This window comes from Pseudonaja textilis, chromosome 2 (assembly GCF_049901715.1).
Source record: "Pseudonaja textilis isolate UNSWEBS1 chromosome 2, rPseTex1.2, whole genome shotgun sequence".
NCBI lineage: Eukaryota > Metazoa > Chordata > Lepidosauria > Squamata > Elapidae > Pseudonaja > Pseudonaja textilis.
Genome location: NC_141991.1, coordinates 238,793,534 through 238,813,572, shown reverse-complemented (window position 1 = coordinate 238,813,572; position 20,039 = coordinate 238,793,534). Strand labels below are relative to the sequence as shown.

Here is a 20,039-nt window from a genome sequence, read left to right as displayed (position 1 = left end):
ATTTTCTATTGTTTCTAATATATATTTTGCATTTTCCACAGCTCCAACTCTCTGATTGTCACCCTAACTCATAAAACTAAATTATCTAATTTTGATATTAGGGCCCAGTTCTTTTTCCCACCACATAAATAACATTCACAACCTGCACCCACCCCAGAAGCAGATGCCCAACCTGACACACCTTTAAGGAGCCGGGAAGCAGTGAAGTCAGTTTCTCTGTATATTCTTGGATTCCTGGATGCAAGTAGATGTTGCTCGTGTGTCCTAGGCGGCCGAACTGTTTCTGAGCTGCTGCTGTTACTTTCCTGGATTCATGAGGGAGAAAAAAATGGCACTTCCAATCTGATTTGTGGCAATGTTGGTTCTTAATTAGGAGGCTAAGACTTGAAAAAATATATCTCCCTATATGTCTCTTCTTGAAGATTAAGGTCTGGAGGACTGGTGGTATCATCCCATAGCTGCAGAAGTGGTATTCAGCAGGTTCTGACCAGTTCTGGAGATCCGGTAGCAGAAATTTTGAGAAGTTCAGAGAACCGGCAAATATGATCTCTGACTGGCCCTGCCCCATCTACTCTCTGCCTCCCAAGTCCCAGCTGAACATCTGGGTCTTTTTTGGTTGCCCTGCCCAGGAGAACGGAGCTGGAAAGCAGGTTAGTGGGGTGGGGAAGCAATGGGGATTATGCAATAACCTTCCCCTGCCATGCCCACCAAGCCACGCCCACAGAACCGACAGTAAAAAAATTTGAATCCCACCACTGCATAGCTGGGGAAAAAACCCATCAGGGACTTCATTGTGGTGCTCTGGCTTTGAACCTCCTTCTCCCAGAGCCCACATTTGGTTAGTTTTTTTAAAATAAATATTTATTTATTTATTTATTTTATTTTATTTTATTTGTCAAGCAAGTATTAGATAACAAGTATCCGTATAAACATGGTTATGAATACATAAATGGATACAAATAAAAGGGAACATTAGAACAGGGATGGTAGGCATGTTGGTGCGCTTATGCACGCCCCCTACAGACCTCTTAGGAAAGGGGTGAGGTCAACAGTAGACAGTCTGAGGTTAAGGTTTTTACGGTTTGGGGAAGAAACCACAGAGTCAGGCAGAGTATTCCAGGCGTTGACTACTCTGTTGCTGAAGTCGTATTTCTTGCAATCAAGTTTGGTATGGTTTACTTTGAGTTTGTATCTATTGTGTGCTTGTGTATTGTTGTGGTTGAAGCTGAAGTATTCATTGACAGGTAGGACATTGCAGTAGATAATTTTATATACTACACTTAGGTCGGACCGAAGGTGGTGTAGTTCTAGGTTATCTAGGTCTAAAATTTCAAGACTGGTGGCATAAGGTATTCTACTATGAGCAGAGGAGTGGAAAACTCTTCTCATGAAATATTCCTGCAGTTCCTGCTTTTTGATGACTGACCTTCTCACATCTGGGTCCTAACATCTGAAAACTCTTTCCTCTTGATACCTTAAGTGATTATCTGTCAGACTTTTCATAAACACCATGTGGCTGAAATGAAGATATAACGTGAATTACATAAAAGGCATTACCGGTATATCAATCAGTGTAGGGCTGTGTAAGAAGCAAGGTTGGTTTCTCAGGCTAGGAGATGTAGAAAAAATGGACTGATGCTCATGTAAACGAAATTAAATTAAAGTTCCTTTTCTTTTTCCTCCTGCTTTTAATTTATTTTGCTTACTACTCCTGGGTCTCTTTCTATGCGTTGCATAATTTTTATCCAAAAGGAAAGGTTGGATAAATAAAAAAAAAAAAAGAATGTATGTGGTTTTACTGTTTTTCTTTGCTTATATCCTGAAATATCACCAGTCACAAGCTTTTTTTTTAAACTAGTGGGCAGGCTGTATTTAAATAATAACAACAACAACAACAGCGAACTAAGATGCTGCATAATTTACAGAAATGGAAACAATCTTAAGTCCCTAGAAAATGAAACATTATAGGAACACTTTCAGAAGAATAATATCTTTTAAATAAATAAAACATCACTGTGTGTATTGCGCTGCTCATAAATCCAATTAAATAATCCAATTAAATAAGCCTGTTCAAAGTAGCTGTGATGTCAAACAAATCTCTACGGAGATTCTCAATTGTCCAAGTCTTGGTTGTCCCAAAGATATTTTTTTTCCAAAATGCCTCTGGATTTTCTTGTTTTGTTTTTTTCTTTGAAAACCTTTTAAAGAAAAACTAAAGCTTCCTGGATGAGAAGCACAATATTTTCAAGGAGAAAAAAAACAGTTGCTTTTTGGAAAAAGCACCTGTGGGATGATTTCAGAGAAGGTAAGCCAACAGCAACCAAAGCGGGGAAAAAAGGTTTCCTGGGTCTTTGCAATTGGCGCATACTACTAATGTAATTCAGCCAGGGGTGGGATTCTATCGGTTTGGGTTGGTTCGGGCGAACTGGATGTTAAATTTATGTCTGGTTCGCTGAACCAGTAATTGAACCGACTGCCTGGCCCTGCCCAACCCTCCCCCCTCTCGAGGCCTGTTTTGGGTGCAAATAAGTGCAGGTCCATGAAGAAGCACTGGGAGGGTGAAAACGGGCCTTCCGAAAGTCCAGAAACAGGCCTGCCTGTTCAGAGGCCCTCCGGAGCCCGGGGGAGGCCATTTTTGCCCTCCCAGAGGCCCGAAGGAAGCCTCCGGACTCTGGGGAAGGTGAAAAACAGCCAAACCGGAAGTTCCGGAAGTCCAGAAACTGGCCTGTTTCCAGTTTCTAGAGGGCCTCCAGAGCCCGGGGGAGGCCATTTTCCCCCTCCCAGAAGCCCGAGGGAAGCCACTGGACTCTGGGGAAGGCGAAAAATGGCCCTCCTGGAAGTTCTGGTAGGTCACACTCACCATGGCCACACCCACCCAGCAACCGGGCAGCGAACCGGTTGCTGGGATTTTTGAATCCCACCCCTGAATCCAGCCATGCCAATCCCCGCATACCAACTCGGTTGTCAAAAGCTTACTCACGGATGACAGTGACCAACACTGACAGTAGCGATTCCAGCAAAAAAATCAAGGTATCTTTGTCCTTCGAAGTCAAACAGCCACTGCATGTGTCCTTGATGGATCAAGAGTGGTTTCTTGTAACAAGTGTACAGGGATGGGAACACATTTTCTTGACGAATCTTCAGCATTTGTTCGTAAGAATAGGACTACAGGTTGCAAAATGTTAAAAAAAAAAAGTATACGTGTTGTGAATCTCAGCACAACATCAGACCACATAAAGACCAAGCAGCTACATTCAAACAACGTATTAAGATTGTGTCATTTTAATCTTAGATTTTCTTTTTGGTGGCTATGCCTCATGTGTGAAAACCCAGACCCTTTTGCATCCAGAAGAAGATAACGCTGTTCTTCCTTTCCATTCTAAATCTGTCAGACTGCACAGAAGGTTTTGAGTGTTAAGACTTCTGTCTGAGGACAGACATGGATAAATTAAAATATGTGCAAAGGAAAACATGTTAGCTAAAGAATTCTGAGAGTTGAAGTCCACGCATCTTAAAGTTGCCAAGGTTAAGACACCTTGATCTAGCCTGGGTGTCAGCAACCTGCGGCTCTGGAGCCGCATGCGGCTCTTTGGGGCCTCTGCTGTGGCTCCCTATTGGGTGATCCCACCACTGGCTGGCCTTGCTCCTCACCCTCCCAGTCACTCCTCACCTGGCCTGAGAAGATAAAACACAAAAAACAGAAATGAGAGGGAGGGAGGAAAGGAAGGAGAGGGGGGGAGAGAGAGAGAGAGAGAGAGAGAGAGACCCATTTTCCACAGAAAACACTGGGAGCCACAAAGCATGAGTAGGCGTGATGGTGGTGGTGGGTGTCATGTGATTGAGTGGGAGTGATGTTGAGTTGGCCACGCCCACCCAGGTTTTGAGGCTCCCGGTGTTTTCTTTTGTGGGGGAAACTGGTCCAAAGGGCTCTTTCGAGTGTTTAAGGTTGCAGACCCCTCGAGTCTAGCCTGATGAACATTAAGTGGCAGTGATTGTTTAGAATTTCTGGCAGGAATATTTCCATCTCTTCTTCAAGATGGCACAGGTAAGACCAAAGTTCTGCTAGTTATCACACGTGCCTAACCCCTGAGCTACAATCTTACCCAAGTTTCTGTATGATAATAGCAATATCACTTCGACTTACATACCACCCCATAGTGCTTTACAGCACTCTCTGAGTGGTTTACAATGTCAGCCTATTTCCCCCAACAATCTGGCTCCTTATTTTATTGAGCTCGGAAGGAGGGAAAGCTGAGTCAATCTTGAGTCAGTCAGAATCAAACTCCTGACTGTGGGCGGAGTTAGCCTGCAATACTACATTCTAACCACTGCGCCACCAGGGCTCATTCACAGTGGACATTTGTTTGATTTGATCCATTGCATTTTAATTCCCACTGGCATCAATAATATCAATCATTCATAATAACCAAGACTACCATATGCTTACATCATACTTCTCAGGCACAAAGTCACATGGAGGCATTTTTGGTTGGAAGCAGGAAGAGTTTTTCAGTTTTTGATACTGATGCACCTCTAACAAAAGGAAATGCAGATTAATACACTTATCAAAGCCCATCGCAATAGACATCTGTCTGGAATGTAATTCAATTTCACAGCAAATAATTTCCAAAGACATTGCCCATAATGGATGAAATGTCACCTCAAACTTTGTGAATGGAGCTGAAATTGCACTTCATGGGCCAGGAGGGGAAATTGAAGAGAATTCTTAAACAAATCTGAGCTCTGGGTTTTGTGGAATATAGACAGAGGAAGACCTGGAATTAAATCCTCCTCTAACCTTCAGGAACAATTTTCATATCATGTGTTTAGTGGAGTTTCGTTGGACATCCTCTGCTCCACTTTTACACCTTGCAAATGTATTGGATGACAGTGACATGAATATTCTGTTCCTTGCAGGTTAGAAAAAAAAGGAATTGTAGCCTTTCTATCATGTCTGGAGAGCATATCAAGAGAGGCAAATCGTATCTATTGACACAAAGGTGTTCATATTCTCCTTCACAAATGTTGACCAGAATTTTTGACTCCCCCAAGTCTTCTTTTTTTTAAATGGCTGCTCTAACAAAGTAAAAAAAACATTCTGGAAAAAAGCAAAGATAATTATCATCACTGTGTAAAGAAAGCTATACCAGCCTCTCCATATAGATCATAAGAGGTTATCTTGCTCCACTTATAAGTTAGCTAAACCTGGTAAAAGCATCCTGGAAGAGAGAGAAAGAGGAGTAATTGCACCAATTTTACACCTACCCTTTTATTCTATTCCTGTTCTGTTCTGATAACAGATAATCAGAGTAATCAGATAATCCAACCCCTGCCCAAGCAGGAGACCTTATACCATTTCTGACAAATGGCAGTCCAATCTCTTCTTGAAAGTCTCAAGTGATGGAGCTCCCACAAATTCCGAGGGCGAGCTGTCCCATGGGTTGATTGTTCTCACTGTCAGAAAGTTTCTCCTTATTTCCAGGTTGAATCTCTCCTTGAATCCCTCCATTATTCCTTGTCTGGCCTACAGGTGCTTTAGAAAATAACTTGACCCCTTCCTCTCTGTGGCAGCCCCTCAAATATTGGATGACCGCTATCATGTCTCCCCTGGTCCTTCTCGTCACTAGACTAGCCATGCCCAGTTCCTGTAACCATTCTTCATAGGTTTTAGTTTCCAGTCCCCTAATCATCTTGGTTGCTCTTCTCTGCACTTTTTCTCGAGTCTCAACATCTTTTTTATAGTGTGGTGACCAAACGTGGATGCAGTACTCTAGGTGTGGTCTTATTAAGGCTTTATAGAGTGGTATTAGTACCTCCCTTGATCTCGATTGTATCCCTCTGTTAATACAACTTAGAATTGCATTAGCTTTTTTGGCTGCTGCTGCACACTGCTGGCTCATATTTAGCTGGTTGTCCACTAAGACTCCAAGATCCCTCTCACAGTTACTGCTCTCCTCTCCTCTCTTACCCTGCACTACCCTATCCTGAGCTGTGTTATTTCCCAAGGAAGGGGAAAGTCAGTTTCCAATGTTGCTCTAGGTTTTCAAGGCTGGCATATGTTGGGCAGTTTTGGCTTCAGGGCTTATTGACCCTGGTATGGAGAACAGATTACCTAATATTTCAGGTGACCCCAGGTGACCCCAGCCCTCACCAACGTCCACCAATCAGAAACCAGTTCGGGTAAAGACCAATCAGAAGTCAGGTCCCTTCTGGGAATAAAGCCAACAGCCTGCTCCATTGCCTGTGATCTGCAAAGCAGCTCCCTTCGTTTCTGAAGATGTTAATTACTGGCAAAACATCAGGAAATCTGTTTGCTAGACCTTGATCATTAAACCCTGAAGCCCAAGGTTGCCCAATGCATTCCAGAGTTCATTCAAGTAAAATAATGCAATGGTTTGGAGTTGTTCTTCCAACTGCAGGTCAACGAGTTTAGGAGGCTCGCTTGGCTGACCTCAATTCCACCCGTTTGGGGCTGGAAATCCAAGGGGTAGCCCGAGGGAGGAGCACTGCAAACACCCACAGGTGACGCCAATGGGGAAACCCCTGGGGGAGGGGCAGTTCAGCAAGAGTTCAGCAACGCTTGGCCTGTGGCTGCCTTGGCATCGTCCTGGCTGGAGAGACCAGCTCTGGCTCGAGCTACGGATGCTGGCAGCTTCCCCTCTGAGAATGGGGGGTGGACTTCAACTCCCAGAATTCCTTAGCCAGAATGCCGTTTTCAATTTCATCTTCCAGTTGCCAAGTTTGAAAAACTCTGATCTTGATTGTCTCAAAGGTGTTTTTTTCCTTGTGGACTTCCTTGTTTTTGTTTTTGAAGACCTTTCGCTTCTCATCCCAGAAGCTTCTTCAGCTCTGACTAGTGGGGAATGGAAAGGTTTATACTTCTTGCAGACAGCTGGTCATTCATATGCCTGCATTCCCCACCATCCAGTCAGAGCTGAAGAAGCTTCTGGGATGAGAAGCGAAAGGTCTTCAGAAGAAAAAGAAAACAACCCAAGAAAGTCCAGTTGCCTCCCGAAAAATGGGAATTCTGGGAGTTGAAGTCCTCCAGGCTACCAATGACAGTTGCTTGGGAGGACTACCAGATGAAGGATTAACTTCCTCGGTCATCTCCAGCGTAGCCTGGCATTATAAGGGAGGTCAAGAGTTTTTCAAATTTGGCAACTAGAAGCTGGGATGGACTTCAACTCCCAGCATTCCTCAACTGGCATGAAGTCCACCCCTCTTTTTAGTTGCCAACCCGGTGCGTTTAGGTCAGGGGTCTTCAAACTTGACAGTTTTAAGACTTGTGGACTTCAACTCCCAGAATTCCTGAGCTAACATGACTGGAGGAGGAATTCTGGGAGTTGAAGTCCACAAGTCTTAAAGCTGTCAAGTTTGAAGACTCCTGACCTAAATGACTGAGTTGCATTAAGTTAGTGACTTGCGAGTGAATCCATTTTTTCCCCACGGTCCTTGTAAGGAAGGGTGGGGGAATCCAAGCCTCACCTATCCTCCAAGTCTCAAGTCTCTCACCTCGCCCTGGTACTTAGAAGGAAAATCCTGCATTTTTCCCCTTGCTAAATCTAATCTCATGCAAAAGATCGAGCTTCCGGGATTGGGGCAGACATTGAATTGCATCCTAACATACTGATTTCCGAGTGAACATAGGAATAGAATAGAATATAGAATAGAATAGTACAGTAGAATAGAATAGAATATAGAATATACAGTAGAATAGAATAGAATATAGAATAGAATAGAATAGAATATAGACTAGACTAAACTAGACTAGAATATAGACTAGACTAGTCTAGACTAGAATAGAATAGAATATAGACTAGAGTAGAATAGAATAGAATATAGAATAGAATATAGAATAGACTAGAATAGACTAGAATATAGAATAGAACAGAACAGAATAACAGTTGGAAGGGACCTTGGAGGTCTTCTAGTCCAACCCACTGCCTAGGCAGAAAACCCTGCAACACTTCAGATAAATGGTTATCCAGCCTCTTCTTAAAAACTTCCAGTGTCGGAGCATTCACAACTTCTGGAAGATCGGACACACAGCCCCCATCTGCGGCAATGAGCTGATTCCAAGGTGCCAATTAGGAAAAGCGTAACGAGAACAGGCGTGGGTGGCTACCGTATAATTTTGCCCGTGCTGGATCCCCAAGTCATGAGCGCAAACTCGCGCGTGCATTCTCGTCTTCCCGCGACACTCTTGACCTGGGCAGAACGCAGGAGGAGGGAGCGGGTGCCCCCAACCCCTCTCGCTCTGGCCCACTCCCGCAGCCTCCGCCACATCTTTCACTCTCATGTTATATAGGGTATTATATAACTGCATGCAATATTATGCTAATAATACTGTGTATGTATATACTGTATTGTATATACATACTGTTTGTATTTAATGTTTGTGGTTATAGTAGGGAGGGAGGGAGGAGAAAGAGAGAGAAAGAAAAGAGAGAGAGATGATAAAAGGAAGGAAAAAGGGAAGGAAGGTGAGAAAGGGAAAGAGAATGAAAGAAAGAAAGAGAGAAAGAGAAAGGAAGGAAGGAGAGAGAGAAAGAGAAAGGAAGGAAGGAGAGAGAGAAAGAGAAAGGAAGGACGAAGAAAGAAGGAAGGAGAGAAAGATGGAAGGAAAGAAAGATGGAAGGAAGGAAAGAAAAAAGATGGAAAGAAAGAAAGAAAGAAAGAAAGAAAGAAAGAAAGAAAGAAAGAAAGAAAGAAAGAAAGAAAGAAAGAGTAACAGGGGCTGCGGTTTGGAGGTGCGACCTCACTTTCAGAAAAAAAACTTTTGTGACTTCTCCTCTTTGAATGAAAGGGAAGTGGATCGCGACAACACCCGCCCCTCCGGGGCAGTGGGAGAGCATCCTGTTCTTTGCAACTGCGAATGCACTCTGGACATGCTCAGAGGCACGGCGGTCAGAGCATCCTGCTCTTTGCAACTGCGAATGCACTCTGGACATGCTCAGAGGCACGGCGGTCTGAGCATCCTGCTCTTTGCAACTGCGAATGCACTCTGGACATGCTCAGAGGCACGGCGGTCAGAGCATCCTGCTCTTTGCAACTGCGAATGCACTCTGGACATGCTCAGAGGCACGGCGGTCACCATCCCCGGGGAAAAGGCTGACACTCCTCTCGCCGAGCGAAGGCGAGCGAGCGAGCGAGAGAAAGAGCGTCTCCAGGGGGCTCCTTCCCGGCCGCCTCCACTTACCTCTCCCCGGGAGAGCCCGCGCCTGCCCGGCCTTCTGCCCGGCCAAGAACCGGGGCAAACGGACGAGGGGGAGCCGCGCTGAGCAAACCATCTTTTCGCCGCTTCAGCAGCCGAAGCCAGTGGCGTGGACTTTAAGACCGGCGCGGCCCACCAATGGCAACGGAGCTGCCGTCGCCGCCTCTTGGAACAGCCGCTCCTGTGCTCCCCCCTGCAAGCCCCGAGTGTGACACCGGGGGGGCAAGTGGGGCCGAGGGGAGGAGCGTGGTGCCTCTCGGTGGGAGAAGCCCGGGCATCCAAGACAGTCTCTGTGCATGTGCAAAGCGTCCCTCTCCTTCCTATCCCCTGTGTGGGGGCCTCCTTCCACCCTTCTTCCCTTCTGACAATGAGAACCTGTTTATACTTTATACCTGTTTATACTTATATGTTTATATGTTATGTTCATACTTATACTTGTTTTCTCATACATGCTTGACAAAATAAATAAATATACACACACACATAAAATAATAAAATAAAATAAAATAAAATAATAATCAACCAATGGAACAGAAGTTGCCTTCAGAAGTTGTGGGAGCTTCATCACTGGAAATTTTCAAGAAGAGACTGGACTGCTACCTGTCAGAAATGGTGTAGGTCAGTGGTGGGATTCAACTTTTTTTACTACCCGTTCTGTGGGCATGGCTAGGGAAGGATATTATAAAATCTCCAGTCAGAGGTGGCATTTGCCGGTTCTCCGAAGTACTCAAAATTTCTGCTGCCGGTTCTCCAGAACTGGTCAGAGCCTGCTGAATAGCACCTCTGGTGTAGGTGTAGGGTCTCTTGCTTGGGGGGGGTTGGACTAGATGATCTACAAGGGCCCTTCCAACTCCTAATCTGCTAATCTTCCCTACTGGATGCCTTCAATTGCCTTCCTGTAGCCTTCTCCTACTTCATCTCTTTCTCTGTCTTTCCCAACCAGTAGCCTTCTTATCTCTTTGCCAACAATTATACTGGGATGTCCCAAAAGTGTTTTTTTTTTTTCAAGAGGCAACTGGACTTCCTGATTTTCCCTTGGAGACGTTTCGCTTCTCATCCAAGAAGGTTCTTCAGCTCTAACTGGATGGTGGGGGGAATGGAAGGATTAATGGAATTTTTTCCATTCCCCATCATCCAGTCAGAGCTGAAGAAGCTTCTTGGATGAAAAGTGAAATGTTTGCAAAGAAGAAGAAAAATAAAAAACTCCAGTTGACTACTGAAAAAGCACCTTTGGGACAACCCTGGCCAGGATGACTGAGAATCTCCCTAGACTGGGCTGGTTTGGATTAAAACCGGATTCCTCCATTCATACAGTTCCTTTGACCTGAGGCACTGGAAGATGGGTAAAATTGGTAAAAATGGTAAAATGGGTAAAAATCCTTAAGGACTTGGCCAATTTTTCAGACAGGACCCGAGAAACGAGATAAATGAGGCTGGCTGTCCAACCAAGTTGAATCCAGCCAGTAGGGCCCACAACTTCACTCTCCCAACCCTGGCAACTTTAAAACGTGTGGCTGGCTGGGGAATTCTAGTAATTGAAGCTCACATATCTTAACGTTGCCAAAGTTGGGAGCTATGAAGGAGCAAGGTCTGACAGAAAAAATAGGGGGAACTTGGATCACTCCTTCAAGCCATCCTTTTGACTTTTTTTAAAAAACACATTCTGAAGACAGCCCTTCATACAACCTGTTGTGCTAGTTTTTCCCCCTGAAGCAGAAAAACTTGGAATGCCATCAAAAACATCATCAAAAAAGCACAACAAAGAATGTTCTTTCTGCGCCAACTCAGAAAGCTCAAACTGCCCAAGTAGTTGCTGATTCAGTTCTACAGAGGAATTATTGAGTCTATCATCTGCCCCTCTATTACTATCTGGTTTGGCTCTGCAACCCAACAGGACAGACACAGACTTCAGAGGATAATTAGGACTGCAGAAAAAAATAATTACTACCAACCTGCCTTCAATCGAGGACCTGTATACCACACAAGTTAAAAAGAGGGCTGTGAAAATATTTACAGACCCTTCACATCCCGGACAAACTGTTTCAACTCCTTCCCTCAAAATGATGCTATAGAGCACTGCACATCAGAACAACTAGACACAAGGACAGTTTTTTCCCGAATGTGATCACTCTGCTAAGCAAATAATTCCCTCAACACTGTTCAACTATTTAGAAAATCTGCACTACTATTACTATAAATCTTCTTATCACTCCTTATCACCCATCCCCTCCCACTTGTGACTGTATGACTGTAACTTTGTCGCTTGTATCCTTACGATTTATATTGACTGTTTCCTAGTATGATTTGATTGCTTATTGTCCCCTATGACTATCATTAAGTGTGGTACCTTATGACTCTTGACGAATCTATCTTTCCTTTTATGTACACTGAGAGCATTTACACCAAGACAAATTCCTTGTGTGTCTGATCACACTTGGCCGATAAAGAATTCTATTCTGTTCTAACCCCTCCCTTTGCTGTACTGGGGAAGAAAAAAAAACCCAATACTGGCAAAAGACTCTTTAAATTCAGCTACTTGTGTCAGCACCATGATTCTCATAGAAGTTTCCTCCTTTGGGCCAGTTCTGAGCACCACCAATCAAGAAATGCTGGCTAAGATGCTCATCAGCTTTGCCCACAGCACAATCCTGAGGGTGCTGCATTGGTTGCCAATTTGCTTCTGGGTGCAATTCAAAATGCTAGTTGTCACACTTCATAGCTCGGGACCAGGTTATCTGAGGGACTGTCTCTTGCCGGTCACATCTACTCAGCCCACTAGAGCGATGAGACAGGGAATGTTGCGGGTCCTATCTCCTAAGGAGATACACCTGGTGGGACCAGAACCTTCTTTGTGGTGGCTCCATCTCTCTGGAATATCATTCCTCCAGAGATTAGAATGGCCCCCACTCTAACACTCTTCCAGAAGGCACCGAAGACCTGGTTCTGTCAGTGGGCTGGGGAACCCAGAGCGGGATGGAGCCCATTAAATGGCTTGTATATTTTTGCTGGGATGGGGGGTTTAATTTTATTAAAAATTTCATAAAATTAAATTTTATTAATTTATTATTTGATTATTTTCTTCTATTTTTTTTATATATATATGCTATTTTTATATTCGTGCAAGCCACTTTGAGTCGCCTTATGCGGATAGGTGGCAATATAAATTTTCCAAATAAATAAATAAAATTTCCAAATAAATAAATAGATAGATAGATAAATAAATAAATAAATTTTGTCCCTTCTTCTGTCCTCTGCTGGGCCAGAAGGAAAATACAGGTAGTCCTTGATTTAACAACAGCTCATTTAGTGACCGTTCAAAGTTTCAACGGCACTGAAAAAAAGTGATTTATGACCGTTATTCACAGTTGTGACCTTTGAAGCATCCTCGTGATCCTGTGATCAAAATTCAGATGGTTGGCAATGGGTTCATACTTAATGACCATTGCTGGGTCCCAAGGCCACGTGGTTCCCCTTTTGTAACCTTCTGACAAGCAAAGTCAATGGGAAACCCGAGCGAACCCATAGCAACCCACCCCTGATCCTGTCTGTTCTGCTCAGGTCCTCTTTCCCTGCCATGTTGCTTTCATCTTGCTCTCTAAAACAGAGGTCTCCAACCTTGGCAACTATAAGACTTGTAGACTTCAACTCCCAGAATTCCTCAGCCATCTGGGAGTTGGAGACCCCTGCTCTAAAGAGCTGGGCAGGCCTGCCTAATTGTCCTGCTGAGGGAACCAAAATGACATACTGTAGATGTAGGTTTGTTCCCAGGGGTCACACCAGACTTAAAGGTGACTTCAGGTTACTCCTGGATGCCTTCTTAAAGGAGGCCACAGGCACAACACAGTAGATAAAATCATTAACACATGATGGTAGAGCTGGATCCACGGGGTGGGTGAGGAAGTGGGATTAGGTTTTGATAAGGCAACCACCTCCAATGTGAAGCTCCCCCATTGGGTCCCCAAACCATCTGGCAGAACCAGGTCTAAAGTTTCTTACGGAAAAATAGGAGGGTGGGACCCCATCTCAGCTCAGGCGGTTGGATGTTCCAGAGGGCAGGAACCCTGTCATGTCCTTGGCTTTCAATAGATCAATGATTAATGGTAAATACATGGTACAATATTGCAAGTCCCTGCTGTTTTCTTGGCAAGGTTTTTCAGAAGTGGCCAGTCTCCAAGGTCTGAGCAAGAGGGCCTGATCCTTGGTCACTCAGCTGGCTTTGTGCCCGGGGCAGGTTTGGAATTCACATTCTCTCAGTTTCTAATCTGATGTCTTAACCACTACACCAGATTGGCTCCTTGGGTATTGAAGGGAAGGAAAATAGCATTGAGAGAGAAGTGGCTGGCAGAGGATTGAACGAATAACTGTGCTGCAACTTAAATATATTGGCAATATTTTAGCAAAGAACAGGGTTATATGTGTGATTATGTGTATGGAGAAGAAAGGAGGGGAGGAAGGAGGGAGGGAGGAAGGAAATCAGTTGGCTGCTGAAAGTTTGAAAATTATGAAGTTTAAATACAGCATTATAGTGTATTTTTAAAACCTCTGGCAGATTGATTCTATGCTGAGAGGGCAGAATAAATGGAATTCAAGTGCCTCTCCCTTGTTACACCATTTATACATTACAACAGATTAAAGTAGCCTAAGCCTTTCTAATTTGACTAAGGATTATTAAGAAGGTGGATTTCACCTTAACATAGAAGGATTTTTATCTAAAGACACTGACAAACCTCCAAGTGGCCTCAGTGACTCTCTAAAAGAATGCAAATGACCAGCTGTCTGCAAGGAATATAAATCCTGCCATTTTCCACCATCCAGTCGGAGCTGAAGGAGGTCCTTGGATGAGAAGTGAAATGTCTTCAAAGTAAAACAAGAAAGTCCAGTTGCCTGTTGGAAAAGCACCTTTGGAATTCTGCCATTGTTGACTGGGATGTATGTGTGTGTTATTCAGAACATTCAGTTATACCAGAGGTGTCCAAACTTGACAACTTAAGAATTGTGAACTTCAACTCCCTAGAACTACATTCAACTATAGCTATGCTGGCTGAGAATTCTGGGAGTTTCACAAGTTTTAAAGTTGTCAAGTTTGGAGACCTCTGAATTATACATTGAATGAATTATTAAAGGGGGCTTACTCAGAAATTTCAGATTTTTTTGTGTGTGTGAATTTACAAGATACTTAAGGAAATATACATCTTTAATATCCGACTGTATTACAAAACTAAGCAAGAAAAAGCTGCAAAATGTTTGGTCATTTCTCAAATACACTGGTGTTTCTTAGAATATAAATTCTCAGTAAGGAAATTTCTGGCAACAATAAAAATGCAAAATGTATTTTGCAATGATGGAACATTATGTTTTTCAAGGCAATTAATTTTTTAAAATTGTACTTCAAGTTTTATTTATTTGGAAGACACACTTTTTTACTTTTTTGGCACCAGCTACAAAAATTACAGTGAAAAACTGCAAAGAAAGCCCAAAACTAAATAAAACCCTACACCTTAGGCCACCATGTATATGTAATAACTTTTTCCAGGTTCAGAGAAACTGGTTTTTCAATAGCTGGAATGTGCTAAATTAGATTAAGAGACAAAAGCCTTCAATGGATAACTGATCATGATTTTGTCAGTTAAATAAATCCATATCCTCTTCAAAACATCTTCTGTAAAAGAGCAGGCTATGAAACTGCTTTCAGTTTATTATTTTTGCAGGCTTGCAATAACAGTCCATGTTTATTTTAGGTTTTTGTCTTCCTAACATTATTTGAAAAGGCTTGTCCAGAGATTTTCTTTGACAGTTTCTTCTTGATACTTGGCCTATCTACTGCACCTATCTGTCTGCCTTCCTATTTTCTGAATTTATATTTTATCTCTCCCTGGGAGTTTCATGGCATTGTCAGGGAACATTTAATTTTATTGCCACTCTGGAGAAGAGGAGGACTCAGAATTACAGTCCCAAAGCCACCTTGTGAGATTGATGATTGACACAGACATGAATGTGGGCCTCAACAATACAAGTTCAAAGTTTTAATTTATTAACCAGTATGCTACACTGGTTCTTTATGGGTATTTTTCCACTGCTGACTTGGTCTCTCCATCTGTCCTCAAAAACTACATGGCATGAAACTAGTTGTCTTTATTGCTGTTCCCAGTCACTGCCAATTCCAACTTCACAACAAGGAAAGGCTGACACAGTCTGAGAATAAGGATAAGGGTGCCCTAAAATCAGGGGTGGGATTCTACAGGTTCGCACCTATTCGCTAGAACCAGTTGTTAACATTCTAAGCAGTTCGGAGAACCAGTTGTTAGAAGAAATTACTGGCCTAATCCTGTCAGGAAGGCAGGAAGGAAACATTCTGGTGTTGCTTACAGAAACTGCCTCTCTGTTAACCCTTATTACATTCTTGGCTAGACTTCCTGCCTCTTGAACTTCTCTTGAGTTTTTTCCCCCTCCTTTGCTGGTACTTTGCTTGTGTGGAGTGACAATTCAAAGTTACAGTCGCACTGAAAAAAGTGACTTATGACCATTTTTCACATGACAATTGCAGCATCCCCACAGTCAGGAGCGGTCAGACGAGAAGATGCGTGCCTCGATGTGAGTGATGTTGAGTTGGCCACACCCAGCCAGTCACATTACCACCAAGCCATGCCCACCAACTAAGCCACACCCACAGAACCGGTTGTTAAAAAAATTGAATCCCACCCCTGCCTAGGATGATCTCACTATTCAGAAGGACGTACTACTTTAAGTACCATAAAGAATGATCTAGGCCTGTGATGGCAAACCTATGGCACACGTGCCAGAAGTGGCATGCAGTGCCATCTTTGCTGGAACGCAAGCCGTCGCCCCAGCTTAGTTTCACTGCGCATGCACGCGCCTCCCGCCAGCCAGCTGATTTTTGGGTATCTGCCATGCATGTGCAGGGGGAGGCAGGGGATCGGGGGGGTTGTACGTACATGCACAGGGGCACAGGGGGAGTGCATGCATGGGCAGAGGGAGCACAGGGTGTTGCATGCACATGTGCAGGGGTGGGGGTAGCATGGGGGGGTCACGCATGCATTGCATTATGGGTGCAGGCACATGCGCGCGTGTACATGGGCACTTTTGGCATGCAATGACCAAAAGATTAGCCATCATTGATCTAGGCCTTTCTCATTCATAACGTGAGAACAAGATAAAGACAATGTTGTAGGCAGGGGTGGGATTCAAATGTCTTAACAACCGGTTCTGTGGGCATGGCCTAATTTGCGGGTGTGGCTTGGTGGTCATGTGACTGAGTGGGCATGGCTTGTATGTAAATATTGTAAATATTTACGTAAATATTGGATTTTTTTTTATAAAAAAAGAGCAACTTTTATCCAAAATCAGGCAAAGCAGGCAGGAAGATTGAGTTGCTCACAGAATCACAGATTCACTTAGAGATCTATCTTTCTTCAATCTGCTACCTGAGTCTGTCACATAAAATTTGCTAGCAAGCAAACTCATAAAATTAACTCACAACACACCATGTATGTAAATATTGAACTTTTTCATTAAAAAAGAGCAACTTTTACACAAAATCAGGCAAAGCCGGCAGGAAGATTGAGTTGCTCACAGAATCACAACTCACAGATTCACCCAGAGATCTACCTTTCTGCAATCTACTGCCTGAGTCTGTCACAAAAAATAGACGTTTCAGTCCTAAGAAAGATTCAGGTCTGCTTTTAGATTAGCTAGAAAGCAAGAAATCCAATGATTTCCTGCTTTCTAGCTAATCTAAATCTCCTGGCACAGCAGAACAACTGGTGGTTGTGGCGGGGAAGGAAAAATAGCAACAGGGGTGGGGCCAGCCAGTGCGATTTGCCGGTTCTCCGAACTGGGCAAAATCATAACAACCAGTTCTATAGAACCAGTCCGACCAGGTAGAATCCCACCCCTGGTTGTAGCACTTTGAAGGATAAATGTCGAAGGGATATAACAAGAACATTATGATCCAATGACCAGTTATGAACAGTTCCCATGGTCTATTATAGAGAGAACAGACTTTATCAGAAATATACAGGAGCCATAGGCCAAAGGTCTCACATATTGCTTTAAGTCCAAATAATGAGATTACATTTGGCAAATGTCTCTCTATTCACTGAATTTTAAGAAGGAAGAGTAGGTACAACATACCCAGAATTCCAAGTGTATGTTATTTCTGTATAGCCAAACTCAATAAAAGTAATTTTAGCCTTCTTGTGGAGTTGATTTCCTGGCCTGGTCTGTCTAGTGGGACTGATCCCTGTTGAGTTAAACCAAGTCAATTCACCCATCTACAGTAGCTTGCTAAATTAGGTTGACAATTTCTGTCCCATTTTTGCAGCTCCAAAATGATATTAAAAGTAGGTGATTCAACAGCCAATGAATTTACAAACAGATAACAGATAATCAGAGTTGGAAGGGACCTTGTAGGTTATCTAGTCCAACCCCCCGCCCAAGCGGGAGACCCTACACCATTTCTGACAAATGGCAGTCCAATCTCTTCTTGAAGGTCTCAAGTGATGGCGCTCCCACAACTTCCGAGGGTGAGCTGTTCCATGGGTTGATTGTTCTCACTATCATAAAGTTTCTCCTTATTTCCAGGTTAAATCTCTCCTTGTTCAGTTTCCATCCATTATTCCTTGTCTGGCCTACAGGCGCTTTAGAAAATAGCTTGACCCCTTCCTCCTCTCTGTGGCAGCCCCTCAAATATTGAAAGACTGCTATCATGTCTCCCCTGGTCCTTCTCTTTACTAGACTAGCCAAGCCCAGTTCCTGTAACCGTTCTTCATACGCCTTAGTCTCCAGTCCCCTATAGCGCACATGAGTGAGCTAAATTTGACTTAGTGGGTTAAAATTGTACAGGACATTTAAAATCAATATCAGAATAATTATAAGGTATAAGGCTACCTAAAATCGATATGAGCATAATTGTTCCCATCTTATTATGAGAACAATTGGTATTGAATATGCTAAACACCTTTTTGAGAACTATCAGTGCATCATCTTTCTTAAAAGAGTAAAATAAGAAGAAATTATTATTTTATTTTTGATAATTAAGGAACTAACTGCATGCAGAAAGGGCTCATTCATATTATTGATTACAAGATCTTTTCTCCAAACTGTTTGTACAAAGTTTTTGATTCCTGAATTTATAATTTGTTGTTCTGTAGAATTTTTATAACACCTGATCAGAAAGAGCTGATGATGAAATCCAGCAGAATCTCCTGCTATGGACTAGAAAACATCCAAAGTCCCTTCCAACTCCTTTATTCTATATTCTTTGTTCTAAAATTAGATGGATTGAACACAGCTGTCTAAGAGAAACCCTGAGATAAACCTATTGAAAGTATAGGTAGAAGCAGTAAATCTTGATGGATTATGTGTGATATTTGTTACAATTTCTACATCTTTTGTTTGTACACTAATAAGATTGCCATTGGCCAGACATAACTTAATAGTCAATAGTCAAAGCTAATTTAGGCCCATTATGAAGCTTAAACAATTGCTTGATCTACGTGCACATTCACTTCCTACTGGAATGGGGGAAAAACAGGCTCTGCATATAAATAGCTATTGGCAAAAGGTTCTTTCAGGCCTCCAAGGGCTGACGATTGCTCTTAAAAAAACAAACGCAGTTCATCTTGGCACATAATGTGAACTATTTACAGCTTCCTTGACTTAACATAATTATGCTTCTGTGACTCAGAAAAATATCTAAGCAATTACAAAAGATTCAATTCGCTCCTTTTGAACTACTCAGCAGTTAGAAACCACAATCTTTTTTCTTCTTGCACACAGCCCTATGCACTACTAAATAAAGCAAATACAATTCTTTTGTATGGTTGGCTTTTAGAGGGATAAGAAAGCAGGTGGTAGTATTTGTTCCGAAAAAAAGTGTTCTGTTATGCCTGTGAAAATATTTACAATTTTATGGCTTTACCTCATTCATCTATCTAGCTGGCTTAGTTTATTTTGCATTTCCCAGACAATGGTCAACATATCTTCTTAAGTCAACAAAAAAAATATGATGGCTATCAACATTTGTGTTAGATGGGCACGGATAAGGAAGGAGCAGGACTCAGGAGTGTGAAGAAACTCTTATTTTAAAACAGGAATCAACACGGCAAGCACCGGCTTTATAGCCGGTGCTGTCCAACACTTCAGCCACTGACAGGGATCCAATCTTCCCACCAGTGGCTGGACCAATGAGTGGGGTTTGACATCAGACTCCACTTTGCATATAACGTAAACTCATGTAAATGTAGCATCATGCATTTTTAACAATTTGCAAATAAGAAATAAGTCCCGCTGGTTCTTAGGGATTATTTAGAACCGGAGTTGAACGATTAGGGTTGTAATTGTGAATTCCATATCCAAAACGTTTTAGCATCACCATAAGTAAATCAGCAAGGGTAAAATTACCCCAGAGTAAAAAACTGATGCAGATGTTGTCGGGGGAAAAATCTGATTATGAGCATAGCTTCACTCAATAGCAATTGAACAGACAGCACACCACAAAATGCCTCACTTTAGAATTCAGAAGTTTATTAGAATTTAAAACATAGCAAACATAAACCACTTATATTAATCACATTGCAATGAGGGTCAATCGGACAAGCAGTCAAAAAGGTATAGCTTGAGGCCGATTGGCAACCTCCCATTAGCCACCATTTTCTTTTATACCTTAAAACCACAAACCATGTGACTTTTGAGATCTGTCCATACTGTCCTAGCAACAGGGGCAGTTTTCTATTCCTTTAACCGTAATGTTACAACATGGTTATTTCTACATGTACTTTAAGCATATACTTCCCCATTTCTTATA

At 42.7% G+C, this 20,039-nt stretch overlaps 1 protein-coding gene across 1 annotated transcript in view; it reads right to left on the bottom strand.

The window, feature by feature from the left end:
* AGXT2 (alanine--glyoxylate aminotransferase 2) overlaps window positions 1–9,528 on the bottom strand; it is a 34,551-nt gene extending 25,023 nt beyond the window's left edge. The window contains exons 1-4 of the mRNA XM_087927402.1: window positions 9,200–9,528; window positions 4,448–4,533; window positions 2,981–3,165; window positions 182–305 (exon numbers count right to left, since the gene is read on the bottom strand). Of these exons, the coding sequence (XP_087783528.1) occupies window positions 182–305; window positions 2,981–3,165; window positions 4,448–4,533; window positions 9,200–9,290 (486 nt within the window). The 5' untranslated portion in view covers window positions 9,291–9,528. The remainder of the gene's footprint in view (window positions 1–181; window positions 306–2,980; window positions 3,166–4,447; window positions 4,534–9,199) is intronic.
* Window positions 9,529–20,039: the final 10,511 nt, after the last annotated feature.